This window comes from Lepus europaeus, unplaced genomic scaffold (genome assembly GCF_033115175.1).
Source record: "Lepus europaeus isolate LE1 unplaced genomic scaffold, mLepTim1.pri SCAFFOLD_444, whole genome shotgun sequence".
Lineage (NCBI taxonomy): Eukaryota > Metazoa > Chordata > Mammalia > Lagomorpha > Leporidae > Lepus > Lepus europaeus.
In genome coordinates, this window is record NW_026909321.1 from 3,695 (window position 1) to 25,503 (window position 21,809).

The window sequence follows — 21,809 nt, forward strand, 5'->3', positions numbered from 1 at the left end:
GGCATTCGCACTCCCCTGCCGCTGCCCGTGGGCTGGGTCACTCCTGCTGCTCCACACCCCGTGGCCACGCTCTGTCTTCGAGTGACAAGAGAGAAATGCAGGCAGATTTTTGGTTCACTCCTTAAACAGAGCAACAGCCGGGCCGGCAAAGCCCTGACCAGGAGCTCCGTCCTGGGACTCAGGCCGGCACCTGCTGCCTGCGGTCAGGGGGGTGGGGTCGAAGCAGCCAGGACTGGATCCCAGCGCTCTGCCGCCCGCCGCCCCACCCCAGCCCGAGGGGGGCTGTGCTGTTACCTGCAGGGGACACGAGGGGGCTTCGAAATTCATGGGAAACCATGCACGGATTTCTGCACCTGGGTCAAGTGTTTCTTTCAACTCCATTTCCTACGAACGTTTTGAACAGAGTGGAGGAAGTGCAGGTGCTGCCTGGGGGCGGGGCCCCGCGGGAGGACAGAGGGGGGAGGGGAGGGCTGTCCCACCCGGGCACGCCCACCTCCCCCTGGTCTCCTGCAGACCCCTGAGAGGGGCTCAGGCCCCCAGGAGGGAGGAGCCGCCGCCCCCACGCCCCCAGCATCGAAGGCCCAGCCACTCCTGCGGAGACAAATCCGGTTTATCGGCAGTGGGCGCCGCGGTCTGCCAAAGCCCACTGGGGCTGTCGCCGGCCGAGGGACCCCCTAGCCCCTGGTTCCCATGCCTCGGCTCCCAAGCTGGTGTGAGCCCCCCCCGGAGGGCACCCCTCTCCCGCTGGGGGCCCCCAGCGCGGAGCAAAACCGACCCAAACACACACACAAAGCAGGAAAATGCACAAAACCAGGCTTTCTAAATTATTTTTTGTCAGTGTCTTTCATGATCAAGGCGGCTTGTCTCGCGACGAACTAAAATATACATCCTCTTCCTGCGATATAGTCTCTTCCTCATTATTCACAGATACGTAACAGGAGGCCTGGGCGAAGTAATTACAAACTGGGCTTCCCCCTTAAAAAACAACCAAGCCGAAGAAAAGACAACGCAACAGGGACCCAGCAACCGAACACGAGCTGCGCAGACCGCGGCGGGGTCGCCTGGCCTTCTCCCGGGCTCCCGGCGGGCAGCTGAGCCGAGGCCCCCACACCCACAAAGTGCGCGGTGCGCCCTGCCACGGAGGCTTCCAGTGTGCTCCCACCCCACCCCCCGCCCTGCCGCGGTCGCCTCTGTCCCCGCCCCCCGCCCCGGGATGCCCGGCAGCCTTGGGAGGAGCTCCCGGGTGGGCAGTGGCACCCAGACCTTGCCCTCAGCAGGACCAGCCCGGCCCAGTCCTGCTGTGCAGCTGACACAGGGAGAAGGGGAGCCGGCGGGGGCCCAGGGCTCCCCAGACGCTCGGGCTGGGGCTCAGAGCCAGACAGCATGCCGGGCCCCGGAGACTCCAGGGGACAGGAACCGGGGTCTGCTGAGGCCGCTGGAGGCCAAAGGCTGGAGAGAACAGGCGGGCGAGCCACCCCCAAGAGCACTTCTGAGCCGGCCCCAGGCCCAGCCGGAAGGAAGCCCCAGCACGCACGTGCAGAGGCCACCGCGTGGGGCACCTGCTGGGCAGGACACGGGCAGGGGGGCCTGCCCAGGGCAGAATCCTGTTCCCCCACATCCGCCTGTTCCGGGATTCCCGAGCTGCATCCGGGCGGTGGGCGGGGCAGCCGCACCCTGGGATGCCGGGGAAGGGGCCCGGAGCACCAGGAGGAGCACCAGGACAGAGCGTACCAGTGACTGGGGCGTGGGGGCGGCAGCGGCCCACCTGCCTGGCCAGGAGGGGAAGTTCTGGAAGCCAGAGTGACCGGAGCGTCCCCCTGCAGGCCCCCTCGTCCTCTACCCAGCACAGCTGGGCTGAGCGGAAGCCACAGCAGACGGCCTGGCTCTGGTCCCGTGGGGCCCCCCAGGGAGCAGCAGGAAAGTGGGGCGTGGGGGCTTAGAGCACAAGGTCCCCTCTGCCGTCCGCAGGCCTCCCTGGGAAAGCGTCAGTGGCGGGAACCACAGCCCAGCCAGACTCGCGGCTGCGCCGGGCCGGCCCACATCTCTATGTACAGGCAGCGCCTCCCTGGGCGGACGGACGCCCAGACGGCTCCGGGGCAGGGCTCTCCACACCGCCCCCGTCCCTGTGGCTGGTCGGGACTGCAAGGCTGGCGGGCATCTCCTCCACGAGGCACGGCGTCCGCGCCTCTCCCAGGACGGTCCACGGGCCTGTCCACGCTCCACCATCACTGGACGCCCTCCTCTTCCACGTACGTCGAGGGGAACCATCCGATCTGAAACAGACGGCAGGAGGGCACCCGTGGTGGCACACAGAGGGGATGGGGCCAGGCTGGCCACGCGCAGGGGCCCAGGGGAGGAGCCACAGCCCTGGGTAAGGGCAGCCGGGAAACCCAGCAGCCATGGCCAGAGAAGAGCTAAGCCCTGCAGACGCCACGGGCACATGACAAAGACGAGAACGAAACAGAACAACGAAGGAGACGCCAGAAACCAACCCACGGCCACTGAGGCTGCAGGGGCGAGTCTGACGTGGACGTCTAACAGGAGAGGGAGACACCTCCACCCGCAGGCTGGGGTCAGAGCTGCTAAAAGTGAAAACGCAGCGATCGAAATGAAGAGTCCCAGGGAAAGACTCTAGCAGCGGAAGACGGCGGGGGCGGGGTGGGTGGCTAGCAGGCTGGAAGACGGGCCGACGGCACGGGACACGCGTGAGGCAGCGTGGGTGATGCGAGGGCCGGGGCCGGTCGTCCTCCCACCATGAGAGAGGAGCCCTGGATGCAGTTTCTCTGATCTCTGAGCACAGCCATGGCTCGGGGGACCGGCTCCCAGGCCCTGGGCAGACGCCGAGAGCCGAGGACGCTCAAGCCCCCGTGTGGAGTGTCACAGCGGCCACGGGTAGCCTGTGAGCATCCTCCGGTGCACTTGACGCCATCTCGGGATGATCTGGGCGCCCCGCACAGGCTCACCAGTACCGCCGCGTTCCACTGCCCCGGCAGGGACACAAGTTCCCCGCAGGCGCGATTCTTTGAGTACTGTTAACCGGTGGAGGAGCCCTGGCAAATACCACCTTAACCAGCTGCACCATCGCCAGGCACGCCGACCTGCTCACTACTGCGTTCCCGCCGCCGTGCGCAGCCAAAGCCCAGACCGAGGGCAGGAACACCCCTGGCCTTCAAACTCCCCTCACCCTGCCCAAGCCCTGCGAGACAAAGATGGAGAAAGTCCCAGGTCACAGCCATGACGAGTGAGTGATTCCTGACCCCAGACTGCACACAGCCCCGGACACAGCCCCGGACTGCACACAGCCCAGGACACAGCCCTGGACACGGCCCCGGACACGGCCAGGACACGGCCCCGGACACGGCCAGGACACGGCCAGGACACGGCCAGGACACGGCCCAGGACATGGCCCTGGACACGGCCCAGGACACGGCTCAGGGCACAGCCCCGGACACGGCCCAGGACACGGCCAGGACACGGCCAGGACACGGCCTGGACACAGCCCCAGGACACGGCCCTGGACACGGCCCCGGACACAGCCCCGGACACAAACCAGGACACAGCCCCGGACACGGCCCCAGACACGGCCCAGGACATGGCCCCGGACACGGCCCCGGACACGGCCCCGGACACAGCCCTGGACACAGCCCCGGACACGGCCCCAGACACGGCCCAGGACACGGCCCCGGACACGGCCCCGGACACAGCCCCGGACACAGCCCTGGACACAGCCCTGGACACGGCTCAGGACACAGCCCAGGACACGGCCCCGGACACGGCCCAGGACACAAACCAGGACACAGCCCCAGGACACAGCCCCAGGACACAGCCCAGGACACAGCCCAGGACACGGCCCAGGACACGGCCCAGGACACGGCCCCGGACACAGCCCAGGACACAAACCAGGACACAGCCCCAGGACACAGCCCAGGACACAGCCCCGGACACGGCCCAGGACACGGCCCCGGACACAGCCCCAGGACACAGCCCAGGACACAGCCTCGGACACGGCCCAGGACACAAACCAGGACACGGCCCCAGGACACAGCCCAGGACACAGCCCAGGACACAGTCCCGGACACGGCCCCGGACACAAACCAGGACACAGCCCCAGGACACAGCCCAGGACACAGCCCAGGACACAGTCCCGGACACAGCCCCGGACACAAACCAGGACACGGCCCCGGACACAGCCCCGGACACAGCCCCGGACACAGCCCAGGACACGGCCCCGGACACAGCCCAGAACACAGCCCCGGACACAGCCCCAGACACGGCCCCGGACACGGCCCAGGACACAGCCCTGGACACAGCCCAGGACACAGCCCAGGACACAGTCCCGGACACAGCCCCAGGACACAGCCCAGGACACGGCCCCGGACACAGCCCAGGACACGGCCCAGGACACGGCCCTGGACACAGCCCAGAACACAGCCCCGGACACAGCCCAGGACACAGCCCCACGAGCAAACACCTGGAAGTCCCTCTGGGACCAGCAGTGACATTTAGAATGGACAGCAGATGTAGAATCGTGCTAGACCCCATGGAAATGTCCCGGACCCCAGGGAAGACTTGGGGATAAAGGAATAGGATTTCTGTCAGGTTCACCCCAAATGAGGTGGGGGAAGAGAGAGGCGCCAAAACATTTGGAAACAGGACACGCATTTGTGTATAAGGGAGGTCTTTGGTGTGGCTAAATTTGAAATTATATCAGAATTAAAAATTACAAACAGCAGGACTGTGCTGTGGCACAGTGGGTCAAGCCTCTGCCTGCAGCGCCAGCATCCCATATGGGTGCCGGTTCAAGTCCCGGCTGCTCCACTTCCCATCCAGCTCCCTGCTAAGACCTGGGAGAGCAGTGGGGGATGGCCCAAGTGCTTGGGCCCCTGTTGCAGCCATTTGGGGAGTGAACCAGCAATGGAAGATATCTCTCTCTGTCTCCCTTCCCTCTGTCTCTGTAATTCTTTCAAACACAAACACCATTTTTAAAAAGTTACATTTTACAACGCCAACATTAAATATAAAGAGTCTTTTAGGCCGGCGCCGCAGCTCACTAGGCTAATCCTCCACCTTGCGGCGCCAGCACACCGGGTTCTAGTCCCGGTCGGGGCACCGGATTCTGTCCCGGTTGCCCCTCTTCCAGGCCAGCTCTCTGCTGTGGCCCGGGAGTGCAGTGGAGGATGGCCCAAGTGCTTGGGTCCTGCACCCCATGGGAGACCAGGAGAAGCACCTGGCTCCTGCCATCAGATCAGCGCGGTGCGCCGGCCGCAGCGGCCATTGGAGGGTGAACCAACGGCAAAGGAAGACCTTTCTCTCTGTCTCTCTCTCTCACTGTCCACTCTGCCTGCCAAAAAAAAAAAAAAGACTCTTAGATCCAACAACACCTGCGAACGTACTCACTGCTGACTCACACCAGAGAACATTCTAGAGTGGGGGCCAGGCTGCAGAGAGTGTGGCCTTGGGGGAAGCCAGGACACATGACCCCGAGTAAGCAGACTCCAGGCCTCCAGGGTAAACACGGCAGAGCCCAGAGCCAGGACAGCACCTGCAGAACGGCCGGGAGAAGCGTGGGACCCCAGGGTCCTCGGCCTATCTGGGAATCAGGATAACTGCTCACTCAGGGCAGGTGCCAAGAAGTCGGCGCGCACCCTGTACCGTCTCAGGTGCAGAAACCAGCCAAGGGAGGGTGTGCAGAGAAAAAAGATGTTGATTAACCCAAGAGCAAGCAAGGAAGGCGAGCAAGGGAGGAGCAGTTAGATGAGGGACTCAGTCCCGAACGGCCTGGGAATTACACTAAACGTAAATGAGCCACACGCACCGATTCAGACAACGGCTTCAGGAAACCCCAAGACCTGTAAGAGACTTACTCCAAACAGCAGACAGAAAAACAGCACAGGGGGAAAGTCTGCCCACAGAGCTGTAACTCAGAGAAAGCCGGCACCATCTGACACCTGCAGGAGGACTCCAGACCAGAAGAGACGATTTCCTAAGGCCGACAGCACCAGGCCGATAGGAGTTAGCCGCGAGGCTCAAAGCAGTGGTGCAGACTCCGCGTCTGGGCTGGGCTTACTAATCACAGCCTCAGGTGTTTGGCGCACTGGTGACACGGGGCCACCGTGTGGTCGCTGCCTGGGACTCAGAGCCCTCACCCCCGGAAGCGGATGGGCAGGAAATGGGTCAGAGCCGAGGTCCTCCAAGGGGCAGGCCCAGGCTAGGGAGGCCAACCGGCACCTGCCCCTGGGCAACTTCCTGGTCGGCACTGGAGGCCAATGGACCCTCCCCCTCCTCCCTCCCCCCTCCGCCACCTGGTGCACCTGCCCACGGGCTTTCCACTGGTGGCACACAGAGCGCTGGTGCCATCAGGTGGGTGCTGACAGAGCTGGGGCACCACACAGGGGTCCAGATGGGGGGCTGGGTTCAAGGGCTGTGAGGTTAGGGTGAGCAGGATCATGACAGGCCCCTCCCACCTCACTCAGAGGGCGGGGACTTGACAGGCCCATCCTACCTCAGAGTGAGGACTTGACAGGCCCCTCTCACTTCAGAGAGTGGGAAAATGACAGGCTCCTCCCACCCCAGAGGGCAGGGACTTGACAGGACCCTCCTAGCTCACTCAGAGCAGGGGGACATGTCAGGCCCCTCCCACCTCAGAGGGTGGGGACATGTCAGGCCCCTCCCACCTCAGAGGGTGGGGACTTGGCAGGCCCCTCCCACCCCGGAGGGCAAGAACTTGACAGGACCCTCCTAGCTCACTCAGAGGGCGGGGATATGGCAGGCCCCTCCCACCTCACTGGGGCAGTCCTGGGCCTGGACAACGACAGGAGGAGCCGGCAGGGACACCAGGCCTTGCTGTCAGTCCTGTGGCCTTCCTGCTCTCAGGGCTCGGGCACTTGGGTGTGACCTAAAGTCGGCCATGGCACCCATCTCCCTGCAGCGGCCACCAGGGCCAGGCATGGCCAGGCACAGGCAGTGTGGGGGCCGGGGTCCACCTCTGACCCACGTGGCCAATTCCTGGGGCTCATGGTGAGTGGCTGGAGCCTCGGTTTCCCGTGAGCCCCAGGCCTCTGGGTGCCGTGAGGATGAGGGAGACTGGGTCGCAGGGTGCCCGGCACAGGGCAGCAGGCCGGGGTCTGCAGGTAGGGGCCGGCAGGCCGGGGCTGGGCCGCTCACCCGTCCGTTGGTCTCGCCCTTCCACCAGCCCTGGTCCCCGCCGATGCGGCTGTAGATCTTCACCACGTCTCCCTCCCGCAGCGAGAGCTCCCGCATGTCCCGGGCGGCGAAGTTGTACCTGGCCACCGCCGTGCCGATGACCCGTGGCGTGAACACTGCTGGGGGAGACGGGCACAGTCAGCGGGGCCTGCCAGGGCTGGGAGGGCGCCTGTGCTGCGCTAGCCCCCCACCCCGGATGCCTGAATCTGTGTCCAGGAGAAGAGACGAGCTGGCTCCAGCCCCAGGGCCCTGGGCAGCCGTCGCAGGCCACGGGTGCGTTCACAGGGACAAGAGCAGGTGCACTACGCCGGCTGCTGGGGTCCCACAGCCCACGGGAGACCCAGCCCACCCAGCTCAGCCTGGCACCGGAAGTCCCCGGGGAGAGGCGAGGAGCTGCAGGCTGGGGAAGCACAGGCAGCAGCCGGCCATGCGGCGGGGGCAGAGCCAGCCGTCACCGCCACACCCACATCCACAAGGCTTCTCCTCGTGGCCGCCGAGCAGGCCCGGGGTCTGCTCCCCCTGCTGCAGCAGGGCGGCTGCCGGTCTGTTCTCCACTGAGTCCTCGAGCGGCCACGAGGGTCAGCGCCGAGGAGGACGTGTGCGTGAGGCAGGCGCGGCCAGAGCATGACAGGTCCCCGGGGGACCTCCCGGCCCTCCCTCCCCCAGCCCACGCCGGGGCGGCGGGGCCCGGGGCCGGGGCCCCAGGCAGAGCAGCGGCGGTACCTGACCAGAAGGGAGCGGAGGGGCCCTGAGGAGCAAGGCCAAGGCCCTGCGGGCTCAGGAAAGAGAAGTTGTAGGAGGCGCAGGAGGCTGCAAAGAGGCGAGAGCCCGCGTGAGGCGGCAGCGGGGGCCGTGCCAGCAGCAGGACGGAGCAGGCCCCCAGAGCCCCGCCAGGGCAGCCGGGTGCCCCAGGGCAGCCGGGCCACCTCCTCCCGCCCGGACACCAGGAGGTGCTCACTCAAGGCCCCGGTTCCTCTCCTGCCCCTCCCCGCCCGGTGTGGCCCACAGCCCCGTGGTCCCCGTGCACAGGGGACAGAGGCCTGGGCTGGAAGCCATGCAGCGGCCCTGAGCTTGGGGTCCCCTTGCAAACAGACCCTGTGCTCTCCTACTGGTGGCCACGCTGGCCTCTGGGCGGGGCCCACGCTGGCCTCTGGGCGGGGCCCACGACAGAGCAGCAGTGCAGAGCAGGTAGCAAGCCAGCCCCGTGGCCCGCAGGGTGCAGGGGCAGTGCGAGGCGGCCCTGGCGCGAGGTGGGGGTGGGGGTGGGGGTGGGGGGGCGCCACTCCCTGGGGCCAGGGCGGGGTGGGGGTTCCTGGTCTGCATCCCTGAGAGCGGGGAAGGCCTGCGACGTGGGCCAGGGGAGAGTCCCCAGGGGAGCGCAGGCGTGGGGTCCGGCCCGGGCGTTACCTGGGGCCCGGCTGCAGGCCCGGGGGGCGGCGCGCTCCCAGCACTTGTAGGGGTGCTTGAGCGTGGTGTCCAGCTGCTTGAAGCTCTCCTTAAGCGAGTGGCACTGGTAGTACTCCACCAGCTCCTGCAGGGGGCAGCACTCTGTCCACCGCCGCCTCCAGGCAGCCCGCCGGCCACCTGGCCTCCCTCTCCCTCCCTCTCCCGCCTTCGCGGGTTCAAGCCTGGGAGACGGCCCCCCAGCACGCCCCTCTGCTCCTCCCTACAGCCCGCCCACAGGGGTGGTGGGCTTCTTGAAGACCTCAGCCCCACGGACTGCCCGGACAGATGCTTCGAAAGGAAACGATATGGGGAGGAAGCCAAGACTGACCCCGGGGCCGACGGGGCGGCCTCTGCAGAGGGACACCCCCGGGCCCCGCACGCCCCATGCAAGAAGCGCCTGGCTGCACCGGGACCCCAGGTGTCAGCCCGGGGGCCTCCCTGGCACACCAGGCCCAGTCGGGCCGGCCCCTGCTCTTCAGAGACGCGGAGACACGGCACGGAGCCACACGCCCACACGTGCACGCTGGCTTCGCTTTGGTGGGGTCGCGGCTGGGATGAGGGCGCCGTGGCGGCGGTGGGGAGCTCAGGGCTCGGACGCTCTGCTCCCACGTTCTCAGCGCACGCAGCGTTTGCCGTTGAGAAACCAGCTGCGGGGAACCACGGCTCTGCCGCGTGCCGGCCGGGCGAGGGCAGGGCTCGGCGTTGGTGAGACGAGGAGGGGATTGGGCCGGGGGCGGGGGCGCTCGGTCGCCGGCTAGAGTGTGACGCGCCACTGGGAGGTCGGCATTGGGGGCCAGCGGCCGGGCCAAGCCCTGTGCAGCCTCGGGTGTCGGGAGTCCCCAGTCTCGGCTGAGCCACGGCTCCAGCTGTGCCCAGGGGCCTTGGAGATCCATTTCCGGGGCATCTACGCCAGGCAGGGGCCGCTGGCCGGGGGCTGGGGCCAGGGAGGCCGCATGGGCGCCGCGGGGGGCGGGTGGGGAGCAGGGCCCGGCTCACGCACCAGGAGGCTCTCGAACTTCTTGGCTTCCGTGATGTGGATCCAGTTGTCTTTCTCCACCACCTTGATGTGCTTCACCTCGTCATTGAACCTGGGCACGCACGGGGCCAGGCTCAGTCCCAGCCCGGGGGACCCCGCTCCCGGCCGCACCCCCTCCTGTCCCCACACTTCAAATCCAGCCCCCGTCCCCTGCCCGGCCGTGGCCTGCACATGGCCCCAGTGGGGCGGTGCTGGGGGGGGCACATTTGTGGTGCACTCGTGGGAAGCCACGAGGTCCCGGGGCTCCAGCCCCCAGGCACGGACGGACGAGGTATGCGGGGAGGCTCTCCCAGGGGAGCGGCTGCTGTGAGTGAGGCCACCCCTGCCGCGGGCTCCTGCACGCGGCCCGTCCCCTCTGCCTCTCTGCCATGTGTCACACAGTGGCCAGGGGACCCTCTCTGTGCAGTGGCTTCGGTCACAGTGACAGAACAGGTCCTGCGCCGGCCGTTGGAGCCCCCAGGGGCCCATCCCCAGCCCCCCTCCCTGTGCAGTGCGGCTCCCGCACCCCCGCCCTAGCGGGTTTGCTTCTCGGTCCCGGGAGCACCCTCCTCCTGCCACGGCCACCGCGGCACCTCTGGCTCCAGCTCGGCGGCTCCTCAGACGCGCCAAGTTCACGGTCACCCAGGCCTCGGTGCTGGCCTTCCCTTGCGCCCAGGAAGCCGGCCGCCTGCGGTCCTCACGGCTCCCCCGCACCCAATGGCCTCGCAGCTGGCACCAGGCCGGGCAGGGAGACGGTAGACCGCTGTCCCCAGGGCTCGCCACAGCCCACACTCACGGGCACTGCACGGCCGCCTGACCCCCCACAGAGCTGAGAGGTGAAGCACCGCCCAGCTGGCCGGGGTGTGAGCGCCCCCTGAGCTCCCCCGGGCGGGGATGAGGGGCCTCCACTGGGGGCCCTGGCCAGGCCCACCAGGCGGGCAGTGTTCTGCACCCCAGCCTGGCCTCGGGCCGCCCGCTGTCCTCTCCTCCCAGGGCCTCGCTGTGGGGGGTCCACCCTGATGGCCACACCCCTTAAGGTTCTCTGGCCGCCTGTGCAGGGCAGGCGCTGCCCACCAGGCTGAGCCATGTCCAGCCCTGGTTACTGCCGGCACGGCCGCCGCTCCATGCACTTTGAGCCAGTGCGTTTGTTCGTGGGGCCTCCTGGAGGCCTGGGGGTCTCCTCCCTCAGCAGCCGTTTGGAAGCGGGAACCGGCCCTGGGTGTGGGGTGGGGGCAGGACCTGTGCGCCCCTGCCCAGTCACGGGGGCTCAGGAGACCCAGAACCCCTGGGGGCAAACGTGGAGGTCCAGAGGAGAGGAGCAGAGCTGGGAGTGAGAGACGGGGCGGCCGCATGTTCAGGACCCGGGGGCCTGCGAGCGCCTGCCCGAGGGCCCCAAGGTGCTTCCGTGATGCCCAGAACCCCGCTTGGCCGCACAGGGACACTGTCACTGCTCCCTGTGTCCCGCCAGGAGCCCGCTCGCTTCCTGTGCTGGCTGCCGTCCCCGCAGTCCCCGCGCCCGGCTGACATGCCCCAGGCCCCAGGTCCGCCCTGGCCAGCACACAGGGGGCTTCCCTGCACACGGACGCCCTGCGGAGGCCGGGGCAGGCCCCACGCTCCGGTCACTGGCCGGAGTCTCCTGCCCGCGGCCAACCAGGGCCTGTCTGAGCAGTCTGTGGCCCTCTGTGGGGACTGGGGGCGGCTCCAGCAGGGTTGGGGGTGTGGGGACAGAGGGCCGCTGGCCCGAGCCACAGACAGCAGCCCCCTAAGTTCTCCGAGGGACCCCAGCCGCCAGGTTGGGCCCTTTGCCCTCGCGTCCCGTCCGTGGGGCTGCTGGGAAGTCTGGCGGGGTCTCCACCTGCCCTGACCTGGTCCAGCCCAGCCCGCGGGGCTCACAGGTGCGCGTCCTGGGCTAACTCCAGGGCTCCTTCATCTCAAAGGGCTCAGGTGAGAGGTGACACCCCCTCCCCGCACCGCCCCGCCAGCAGGCCCAGGACGGAGAGGCCTCCTGCACCCCCGGGGCCACCACATACTTGATGCTGATGGCAAAGCGCTCGGCCTCAGCGGGCCGCTCCCTGACGAGGTACGTGCCGCTGGCGTGGGACTTGAGCAGGTTGTCCGTCTGCTGCCTCTCCATGTTGCCCGCAAACCTGCAGCGAGGGAGCGGGGGAGGGGGATGGGCCGAGCGCTAGGGGCACGGGGGGGGGGGGGGGGCACGAGCGGAGCTCTCTGGGGGCCGCCCGGCAGGTGCACTGGGCTGCCCCCCACTGGGCCGTGAACAGAGCTCTCTGGGGGCCGCCCGGCAGGTGCACTGGGCTGCTCCCCACTGGGCCATGAACAGAGCTCTCTGGGGGCCGCCCGGCAGGTGCCCTGGGCTGCTCCCCACTGGGCCGAGCGCTAGGGGCACGGGGGGGGGCACGAGCGGAGCTCTCTGGGGGCCGCCCGGCAGGTGCACTGGGCTGCCCCCCACTGGGCCGTGAACAGAGCTCTCTGGGGGCCGCCCGGCAGGTGCACTGGGCTGCTCCCCACTGGGCCATGAACAGAGCTCTCTGGGGGCCGCCCGGCAGGTGCCCTGGGCTGCTCCCCACTGGGCCGAGCGCTAGGGGCACGGGGGGGGGGCACGAGCGGAGCTCTCTGGGGGCCGCCCGGCAGGTGCCCTGGGCTGCTCCCCACTGGGCCGTGCGCTAGGGTCACGGGGGGGGGGGGGGGCACGAGCGGAGCTCTCTGGGGGCCGCCCGGCAGGTGCACTGGGCTGCTCCCCACTGGGCCATGTGTGAGGGTCACGGGGGGGGGGCATGAACAGAGCTCTCTGGGGGCCGCCTGGCAGGTGCACTGGGCTGCCCCCCACTGGGCCGTGTGTGAGGGTCACGGGGGGGGGCACGAGCGGAGCTCTCTGGGGGCCGCCCGGCAGGTGCACTGGGCTGCTCCCCACTGGGCCATGAACAGAGCTCTCTGGGGGCCGCCCGGCAGGTGCACTGGGCTGCTCCCCACTGGGCCGAGCGCTAGGGTCACGGGGGGGGGCACGAGCGGAGCTCTCTGGGGGCCGCCTGGCAGGTGCCCTGGGCTGCTCCCCACTGGGCCGTGCGCTAGGGTCACGGGGGGGGGGGGCACGAGCGGAGCTCTCTGGGGGCCGCCTGGCAGGTGCACTGGGCTGCTCCCCACTGGGCCGTGCGCTAGGGTCACGGGGGGGGGGGGGCACGAGCGGAGCTCTCTGGGGGCCGCCTGGCAGGTGCACTGGGCTGCCCCCCACTGGGCCGTGCGCTAGGGTCATGGGGGGGGGGCACGAGCGGAGCTCTCTGGGGGCCGCCTGGCAGGTGCACTGGGCTGCCCCCCACTGGGCCGTGCGCTAGGGTCACGGGGGGGGGGGGCACGAGTGGAGCTCTCTGGGGGCCGCCCGGCAGGTGCACTGGGCTGCTCCCCACTGGGCCATGCACGAGGGGCACGGGGGGGGGGCACGAGCGGAGCTCTCTGGGGGCCGCCTGGCAGGTGCACTGGGCTGCTCCCCACTGGGCCGTGCGCTAGGGTCACGGGGGTGGGGAGCATGAGCAGAGCTCTCTGGGGGCCGCCCGGCAGGTGCACTGGGCTGCTCCCCACTGGGCCGAGCGCTAGGGTCACGGGGGGGGGCACGAGCGGAGCTCTCTGGGGGCTGCCTGGCAGGTGCACTGGGCTGCTCCCCACTGGGCCGTGCGCTAGGGTCACGGGGGGGGGGCACGAGTGGAGCTCTCTGGGGGCCGCCTGGCAGGTGCACTGGGCTGCTCCCCACTGGGCCGAGCGCTAGGGTCACGGGGGGGGGGGGCACGAGCGGAGCTCTCTGGGGGCCGCCCGGCAGGTGCACTGGGCTGCTCCCCACTGGGCCGTGCGCTAGGGTCACGGGGGGGGGCACGAGCGGAGCTCTCTGGGGGCCGCCTGGCAGGTGCACTGGGCTGCTCCCCACTGGGCCGAGCGCTAGGGTCACGGGGGGGGGGGCACGAGCGGAGCTCTCTGGGGGCCGCCCGGCAGGTGCACTGGGCTGCTCCCCACTGGGCCGTGCGCTAGGGTCACGGGGGGGGGCACGAGCGGAGCTCTCTGGGGGCCGCCCGGCAGGTGCACTGGGCTGCTCCCCACTGGGCCGTGTGTGAGGGTCACGGGGAGGGGGGGGCATGAGCAGAGCTCTCTGGGGGCCGCCTGGCAGGTGCACTGGGCTGCTCCCCACTGGGCCGTGCACGAGGGGCACGGGGGGGGGGGGCATGAACAGAGCTCTCTGGGGGCCGCCCGGCAGGTGCACTGGGCTGCTCCCCACTGGGCTGTGCACGAGGGGCACGGTGTAGGGGGGCATGAGCAGAGCTCTCTGGGGGCCGCCCGGCAGGTGCACTGGGCTGCTCCCCGCGCTCCAGACCTGGTGCTCAGTGAGCCACTTTCATGCGGTCACACTTCCCCAGCAAGCATTGTCCACACCCGGAGCAGAGAGCACGGAACACACGGATGGTCAGCGGCTCCCCGGCTCCCTGCTGCAGGGGCCGTAGAGGGCTGCGGGAGAACCCCTCCACCTTCCACCTCAGGCGTCCACACCCTGAGCCATGGCTGGCTCCCCCCGGGCACACCTGCCGCCCTGGCACTTCCTTGGCAGGAGTTAGCACGTTCCTAACACGGCACCCTGCGGCCAGCGCTGTGGTGTAGCAGGCAAAGCCACTGCCCGCAGTGCCGCATCCCTTATGGGCGCCGGTTCAAGTCCCGGCTGCTCCACTTCCGATCCTGCTCCATGCTAATGCTCCTGGGAGGCAGTGGAGGGCGGCCCAGTGCTTGGGCCCCCGCACCCGAGTGGGAGACCCGGATGGAGCTCCAGGTCCTGGCTTCAGCTCGGCCCTGCCCAGGCTGCTGCAGCCACTCCGGGAGTGAACCAGCGGACGGAAGACCTCTCTCTGCCCCTCCCTCTCTGTTGGTCGTTCAAAACAAGCAAACCGTTAAAAATACACGCACTGTGCAACCACGGCAGAGCTGACACTGAAAGATCCAATTCTGTTTGTTGGTCTCCGAGGGGAACCGCAGGTGGGTCCCGGGTCACCAGAGTCCAGGGCAGGGTGGACGTGCACGGGACAGAAGCACCGGGCACTCGAGGCACCGGGCAGCCGTGGCCAGGCCGTGCAGACACAGCCCGGCCCGGGGACGAGGCCAGAGTCCTCGTCGGGCTGCCGTCCGCTATCCGTGTGGCCGTAGTGACAGGCGGCCCCGGCTGACGCGTGTCTGGGCCGCCAGACCCCCCCCCCCCCATCCCCTGCACGCTGGGCAGCTGTCAGGTGGCCACATCCCCCAAGGGTGCCCGGCTCACGTTCCCTGCTTTCCCACAATCCATTACGACTGCACTAAAAAATGGCCTCAGCCCCCCCCCATCTGAACCGAGGAGGGAGGCGGGGCCTGGGAGTCCCTGGGCCCAGCCACCTGGGGATGCTCCTAGACTCAGGGGCCTCGGACGCCCTCACCCACCACGGGCCAGGAGTCACTCACCAGGGGTAGGCGGTGTAGTCCATCTCCCGGGACGGCGGCCGGCTGACAGGCGGCTGGGGAACAGACACACCTGTGTTATGTCCCCGCGGGCACCGGCCACAGCGCAGGGGCCACGGGGGCTCGCTGTGAGTGCCACCAGCTGCACAGGGCCGGGGCCGCCCGTGGACTCAGCCCCAGCCCCCCCCCCCCCGGCTCCGTGAGGGCCCCAAGGGCATGATTGGGTGCCTTCTGCTCCGGTTTGATGGATGAACGACTGATTCGCGGAATGAGTGAATGAGGAGCCACCAGGAGCTGCACTTAACCCCATGGGAGGGGGAGCATAGGGGTGGGACTCCCGGTGGCTACGTCTCACCCACGGCCGGAGGCCTCCGGAGCCCGGGAAGGGGCCTGGGGCGGGGGCGCCGTCCAGAGGCACAGCCCCTCCTGGGAGCCTGGCCCCCGCCTGGCCCCAGCTCCCTCCCCCCCCCCACAGCCTGGGGGTCCTCAGACACCACCTGTGCCCCTGCTCACCCCACGCACCCAGGAAGCCGGGGCCCAGGGAGGGGGTGAGCGACCCCCTGCCCCCTGCCAGCCCCGGGACCTGTGCAAGGCGCCCTAAGTCCTCACAACTTCTCCCCCTGCAGAGCCGCTGGCCAAGCCTATGGGGCCAGGGCTGGGCAGGCCCCCCACGGGGAGCTGGAGACCCGCCCCCTGCACCCAGGCGCACGCCTGCCACGGCCGGGCCCTGCACACACACACATCGCCCCCGCCCCGCCTCCTCCACTCCGGGGTCACCCAGCACGGACAACCTGGCCACGGTGTTCCGGAAGCTTCCGTGGGGAAGGACTCACCCTCCCATCCACGGGGCAGGGCTTCACGGACGAGCTGGGGAAATACCCCGACTTCCTGGTCTGCAACAGCCGGCCCTGGGGGGGAGGAGGGGAGGACACGGTGGGCGGCCGCCCCGCAGGTGGGCAGGGCACGCCCATTCCCCAGGCCCACGGAGCCCCACCTCCCGGCCCTGCCCACCTGTATCGGCACAGGGACCGGGACCGGCTGGGAGGGGGTGGGCTGGCCCCGGCTCTCCCTGGCCCTTCGCCCAGAAGACGGAGGCAGCCCGGACTCTGCCTCCTACTCACCCCTGCAGGGCAGCTGTGCGGAGCCACCGGGAAGTGGACACCCAGGGCGGGGCTGGGGGCACTGAGAGCAGGGCCGGGACTCCTGCACCCCCCGCCCACCGCCATGGCCCGGAGTTCATCCCTAATCAACCCTGGGGACCATGGCGACCACACCCAGGCCAGCAGCTCCGTCTGCGGGGTGGGGGCGGGGCCGCAGGACGCACCTCCCACCACGGAGCCTCAGGGTCCCCTCGCAGCAGCTCGATGATGTCCCCAGTCTGGAAGGTGAGCGGGGCCTTCCCAGGAGGGGCCGGCACACCGTGGTAGTTCTGCAGGGCCACCATCTTGGGACCTGCGGGCAGCAGCAGGAGGGGCGGCTCGCTCGGGGGCTCCGGCCCAGCCTGGCCTCGGCCTCCAGGGGTCCACGCCCCCACGCCCCCCCACCCTAGGCCTCCCCGGGCGCCCGGGTCTCAGGACACGGACACGGGGCCTCGCCAGGGCAGCAGCTCTCACGCTCAGACGCGGTGCCGTAGACGGCACCCGCCGTGGTTTCCTCCCGAGCTGTGCCGGGAGCCCTCATGTGAAGGGGGGGGGATGGCGCTGGGGCTGCGGGGGCTCAGGCCGCTCCGTGATGGAGCCCCACCCGCCTCCCCGGCGCCCGCGCCCGGCACTCACCCGGCCCTGCTCCGGAGGAGTCCTGTGAGGACAAGGATGACAACAGAGATGAGGGAGGGAGGTGCTCCGCTGGACCCACTGTGACCCCCCCCCCCCCCCGAGAGGAGGCGCGAGGCAGGGGCGGGGCACAGGGCACGTGTGGTGCTGCTTCCCCGTGCGACAGCCCACTCTGAACTTCAGGGGTGTCCCACCTCCTCCAGGAAGCCCACCCTGACCACACCCTGCCCGGCGCCAGGTGCTGTGCCCCTTCCCTCCTCCAGAGGCATCTCGGACCCCAGGCTCGAGGGGCCTTAGGTGCGGGTGACAGAACCCCGAAACGCAAGGGGACACGAAGCCCCTCCCCTACAAGTAGCCACAGGGACTCTGTCCCCAGCTCAGCCAAACCATGGACTCTGAGCCAGGTGGAGGTTGGGGGTAGGTCAGAGCCACGCCCATGGTTGTGGTGGAGCCGCAAGGCATGGACGGGAGGACAGGAGGCGTGGGGAGCCCCAGGGTTGGGCGGGACAATGGGGCGTCCCTCAGGTTGTGGACGGGAGGACAGGAGGCGTGGGGAGCACCCAGGGTTGGGCGGGCAGGACAATGGGGCATCCCTCAGGGCGTGGACGGGAGGACAGGAGGCGTGGGGAGCCCCCAGGGTTGGGCGGGCAGGACAATGGGGCGTCCCTCAGGGCTCAGCGAGGACTTACCAGGTCTGCAGGAGACGCTGCAAAGGAAGCAAAGCAGAGTTAGGCGGACCCCAGCCCCTGGCCCCCCGGCCACAGCACCGGGGACCCCAGCCCCTGGCCCCCCGGCCACAGCACCGGGGACCCCAGGCCCCCTCCCGGCCACAGCACCGGGGACCCCAGCCCCCCTCTGGCCACAGCACCAGGGACCCCAGCCCCTGGCCCCCCAGCCACAGCACCGGGGACCCCAGCCCCCCCCGGCCACAGCACCGAGGACCCCAGCCCCCCTCCGGCCACAGCACTGGGGAACCCAGCCCCTGGCCCCCCCGGCCTCAGCACCGGGGACCCCAGCCCCTGGCCCCCCAGCCACAGCACCGGGGACCCCAGCCCCCCCCGGCCACAGCACCGGGGACCCCAGCCCCCCTCCGGCCACAGCACTGGGGAACCCAGCCCCTGGCCCCCCCGGCCTCAGCACCGGGGACCCCAGCCCCTGGCCCCCCAGCCACAGCACCGGGGACCCCAGACCACAGCAGCGAGGCCCCCCAAGATTACAGCAGTGGGGCCCCTGATTACGGCAGCAGGACCCCCCCCCGACCACGGCAGTGGGCCCCCCCGACCACGACAGTGGGCCCCCCCGACCACGGCAGCGAGGCCCCCGACCACGGCAGTGGGGCCGGGCCCAGCTCCATGAGGGGCACCACACGGCGGCTGGTTTCAGGGGGTCACAGAGGCGTGGACCGGGCAGCGGCTGTGCAAGTCTCACGGCTTCTACCACGGACCCCGAGCTCTGGACCTGGGGCGGCCGGAGCTGTCTCGGGCAGGGGTTGGCCCGAGGTGGCAAACAGGCTTCCTGCATGGGCCACTCTGAGGGGGCCGCCAAGGGGAGCTTTCTGCAGTTGATTAGCAATGCCTGCCAGGGGCAGGGGCTAAGGATCCATCAGGGACGCCCCCGTGCCACAGCGTCTCAGACACACGGTGCTGGGCTTCCTCTGCCCACCTGCAGAGCTGAGGACCCTCCCGCCACACACATGCACACGCTCACACATGCACACACACGAATGCATGGATACATGCCTATATTCCCATACACACACGTGCACATGAACGCATGGACACACGTGTATACTCTCACACACGAATGTACACACATGCGCACATGTGCACACGAACACATGGACACGCATGTATGCTCTCAGACACGTGCACACACATGCAGACAAACGCATGGACACGCATGCATACTCTCAGACACACACATGCACACACGTGTACAGGAACACATGGACACACGTGCATACTCAGACACACATGCATGTGCACACATGAATGCATGGACACGCATGTATACTCAGACACACGTGCATACGCTGACATACATGCACACACGTGTATACTCTGACACACATGTATACTCTCATACACATACACACATGTATATGCACACACGTGGACACATGTGTATACTCAGACATGCACACACATGGACACGCATGTATACTCACACACGCGCGCACACGTGTGTATACGCTCAGACACACATGCACACACGTGCACAGGAACATATGGACACACGTGCATGCTCAGACACACGTATGTGCACACATGAACGCATGGACACACATGTATACTCAGACACACGTGCATACTGACATACATGCACACACGTTAGTATACTCCGAGACACACATGTATACTCTCATACACATACACACATGTATATGCACACACACATGGACACGTGTGTATACTCAGACACGCACACAGAACTCAGCAGCGCAGCTCCGACCCCACCCTGAGTGCACACAGCCCCCCCGGGCCTGGGCGGGGCCGGGCAGGGCAGTGGGCAGCAGCGGCGGCCTGACCAGCACCTCCCTCGGAACAGGCACCGCCCCGGCATCAGACACAGGCAAGGCCCGGGGAGGACACAGCCTGAGGCACCGCCCGGGGAGCAGCTCGGAGCGGCTGGGGCAGGGGCTGCGGCCCCCAGCGGAGGGGACCCCTCCAGGGAGTCACGGCCCCTGGGATCCAGCTGATGCCTGCTGGGGGCGGGGCTCCGAGAGGCCCCTCCTACACCCAGGGTCCGGCTATGGAAACTGCGTAGTCTCAAGGGCTTGTCTTGTCTTTGCACCAAAACAGAATTCTCAGGAACAGCAGTGAACCCGTGGGTGCCGGGCTCAAGGCCGTGGGTGCCGGGCTCAAGGCTGTGGGTGCCGGGTTCAAGGTTGTAGGTGCCTGGCTCCAGGCTGTGGGTGCCGGGCTCAAGGCCGTGGGTGCCGGGTTCAAGGCCGTGGGTGCCGGGTTCAAGGCTGTGGGTGCCGGGCTCAAGGCTGTGGGTGCCGGGCTCAAGGCCGTGGGTGCCGGGCTCTAGGCCATGGGTGCCGGGCTCAAGGCCGTGGGTGCCGGGTTCAAGGCCGTGGGTGCCTGGCTCCAGGCCGTGGGTGCCGGGTTCCAGGCCGTGGGTGCCTGGCTCCAGGCCGTGGGTGCCTGGCTCCAGGCTATGGGTACCTGGCTCAAGGCCATGGGTGCCGGGTTTCAGGCCGGCTCCAGCTCCTGGTCCAGGTTCCGGCTGAGCGGCGCCCTGGAGCGGCAGGGCTGGTTCACATGTGGGTCCCTGCCCCCGCCCCCCGGTGTGGAGAGCCGCTGGAGCTCCCGCTCCTGGCTCCAGGCTGGCCCAGCCCCGGCCCCGGCCGGCATCTGGGGGGCGCACCAGTGGATGGGAGCACTCGCCCCGTCTCTCAAATAAGTAAGGAAAACCCGGTTCCAATTTCATTTTCTGTGAACCATCTGAAGTCCTCCGGAGTATCAAGAAAAGAGCACTGGAAGACGACTGGGTGTGTGGGTGGGCAGGTGTGTGGATGGGTGTGGGTGTGGGCAGGTGTGTGGATGGGTGTGGGTGTGGGCAGGTGTGTGGGCAGGTGTGTGTGTGCACAGGTGTACAGACAGGTGTGTGGACAGGTGGAGTGTGGGCGGGTGTGTGGGCAGGTGTGGGTGTGGGCAGGTGTGTGGGCAGGTGTGTGTGTGCACAGGTGTACAGACAGGTGTGTGGACAGGTGGAGTGTGGGCGGGTGTGTGGGCAGGTGTGTGGGTGGGTGTGGGTGTGGGCAGGTGTGTGGATGGGTGTGTGTGGGTGGGTGTGGGTGTGGGCAGGTGTGTGTGTGGGCAGGTGTGTGTGTGTGGCCAGGTATGTGGGTAGGTGTGGGTGTGCACAGGTGTACAGACAGGTGTGTGGACAGGTGGAGTGTGGGCGGGTGTGTGGGCAGGTGTGTGGGTGGGTGTGGGTGTGGGCAGGTGTGTGGATGGGTGTGGGTGTGGGCAGGTGTGTGGGCGGGTGTGGGTGTGGGCAGGTGTGTGGGCGGGTGTGGGTGTGGGCAGGTGTGTGGATGGGTGTGTGTGGGTGGGTGTGGGTGTGGGCAGGTGTGTGTGTGTGGCCAGGTATGTGGGTAGGTGTGGGTGTGCACAGGTGTACAGACAGGTGTGTGGACAGGTGGAGTGTGGGTGGGTGTGTGGGCAGGTGTGTGGGTGGGTGTGGGTGTGGGCAGGTGTGTGTGTGGGCAGGTGTGTGTGTGTGGCCAGGTATGTGGGTAGGTGTGGGTGTGCACAGGTGTACAGACAGGTGTGTGGACAGGTGGAGTGTGGGCGGGTGTGTGGGCAGGTGTGTGGGTGGGTGTGGGTGTGGGCAGGTGTGTGGGTGGGTGTGGGTGTGGGCAGGTGTGGGTGTGGGCAGGTGTGTGGGTGGGTGTGTCTGTCACGCCTGGTGGCAGCCTGAGCGGCTCCCCTTTCCCCTCCCCCCTCCCCCGCCTCCTCCCCACGCTCCCCAAGTCCGCTATGGGCAGTGACGATGTTACAACCAGGGACAGACCCCAAGACAGACGATTCCGAAAAGGAAGCCTGAGTTTCCCCGCGGTGCTGGCGGCGGGTTCTTCCCGCAGAAGCCTGGGGGGATTTTTTTCTTTTCCTCGATTCATCCCTCCCCTCCCCCGTGTTACTTTTAAATTTAAAAAAATACATGAAAAAAATGGAGAGTGGCCAGCCGTGGGCGTGAGGGGTGTGTGGCCACAAGAGGGCGCTGTTGGCAGGCGAAGGGGGTGAACAGGTGCCGGGCGTGGTCTTCCAGTTGGGGGCAGACTGGGGGGTTTGCAGGGCTGAGACACAGCCCAGTGGGCTCATGGGGCGTGGGGGGGCATCGAGGCTGAGCCCTGGCTCCGGCAGGCACCAGAAATAATGTTCCAGGGA

The 21,809-nt window shown here is 68.2% G+C and overlaps 1 protein-coding gene across 1 annotated transcript in view; it reads right to left on the reverse strand.

Annotated features, from left to right (window-relative positions):
• Positions 1-1,187: 1,187 nt before the first annotated feature.
• The window catches only part of LOC133755411 (guanine nucleotide exchange factor VAV2), a 66,423-nt gene continuing 45,801 nt past the window's right edge, over positions 1,188-21,809 (reverse strand). Inside the window, exons 17-27 of the mRNA XM_062185521.1 lie at positions 17,601-17,617; positions 16,915-16,936; positions 16,464-16,591; positions 15,973-16,047; positions 15,143-15,195; positions 11,695-11,811; positions 9,650-9,737; positions 8,611-8,734; positions 7,927-8,013; positions 7,165-7,319; positions 1,188-2,273 (exon numbers count right to left, since the gene is read on the reverse strand). Coding sequence (XP_062041505.1) covers positions 2,226-2,273; positions 7,165-7,319; positions 7,927-8,013; positions 8,611-8,734; positions 9,650-9,737; positions 11,695-11,811; positions 15,143-15,195; positions 15,973-16,047; positions 16,464-16,591; positions 16,915-16,936; positions 17,601-17,617 — 914 coding nt within the window. The 3' untranslated portion in view covers positions 1,188-2,225. The remainder of the gene's footprint in view (positions 2,274-7,164; positions 7,320-7,926; positions 8,014-8,610; positions 8,735-9,649; positions 9,738-11,694; positions 11,812-15,142; positions 15,196-15,972; positions 16,048-16,463; positions 16,592-16,914; positions 16,937-17,600; positions 17,618-21,809) is intronic.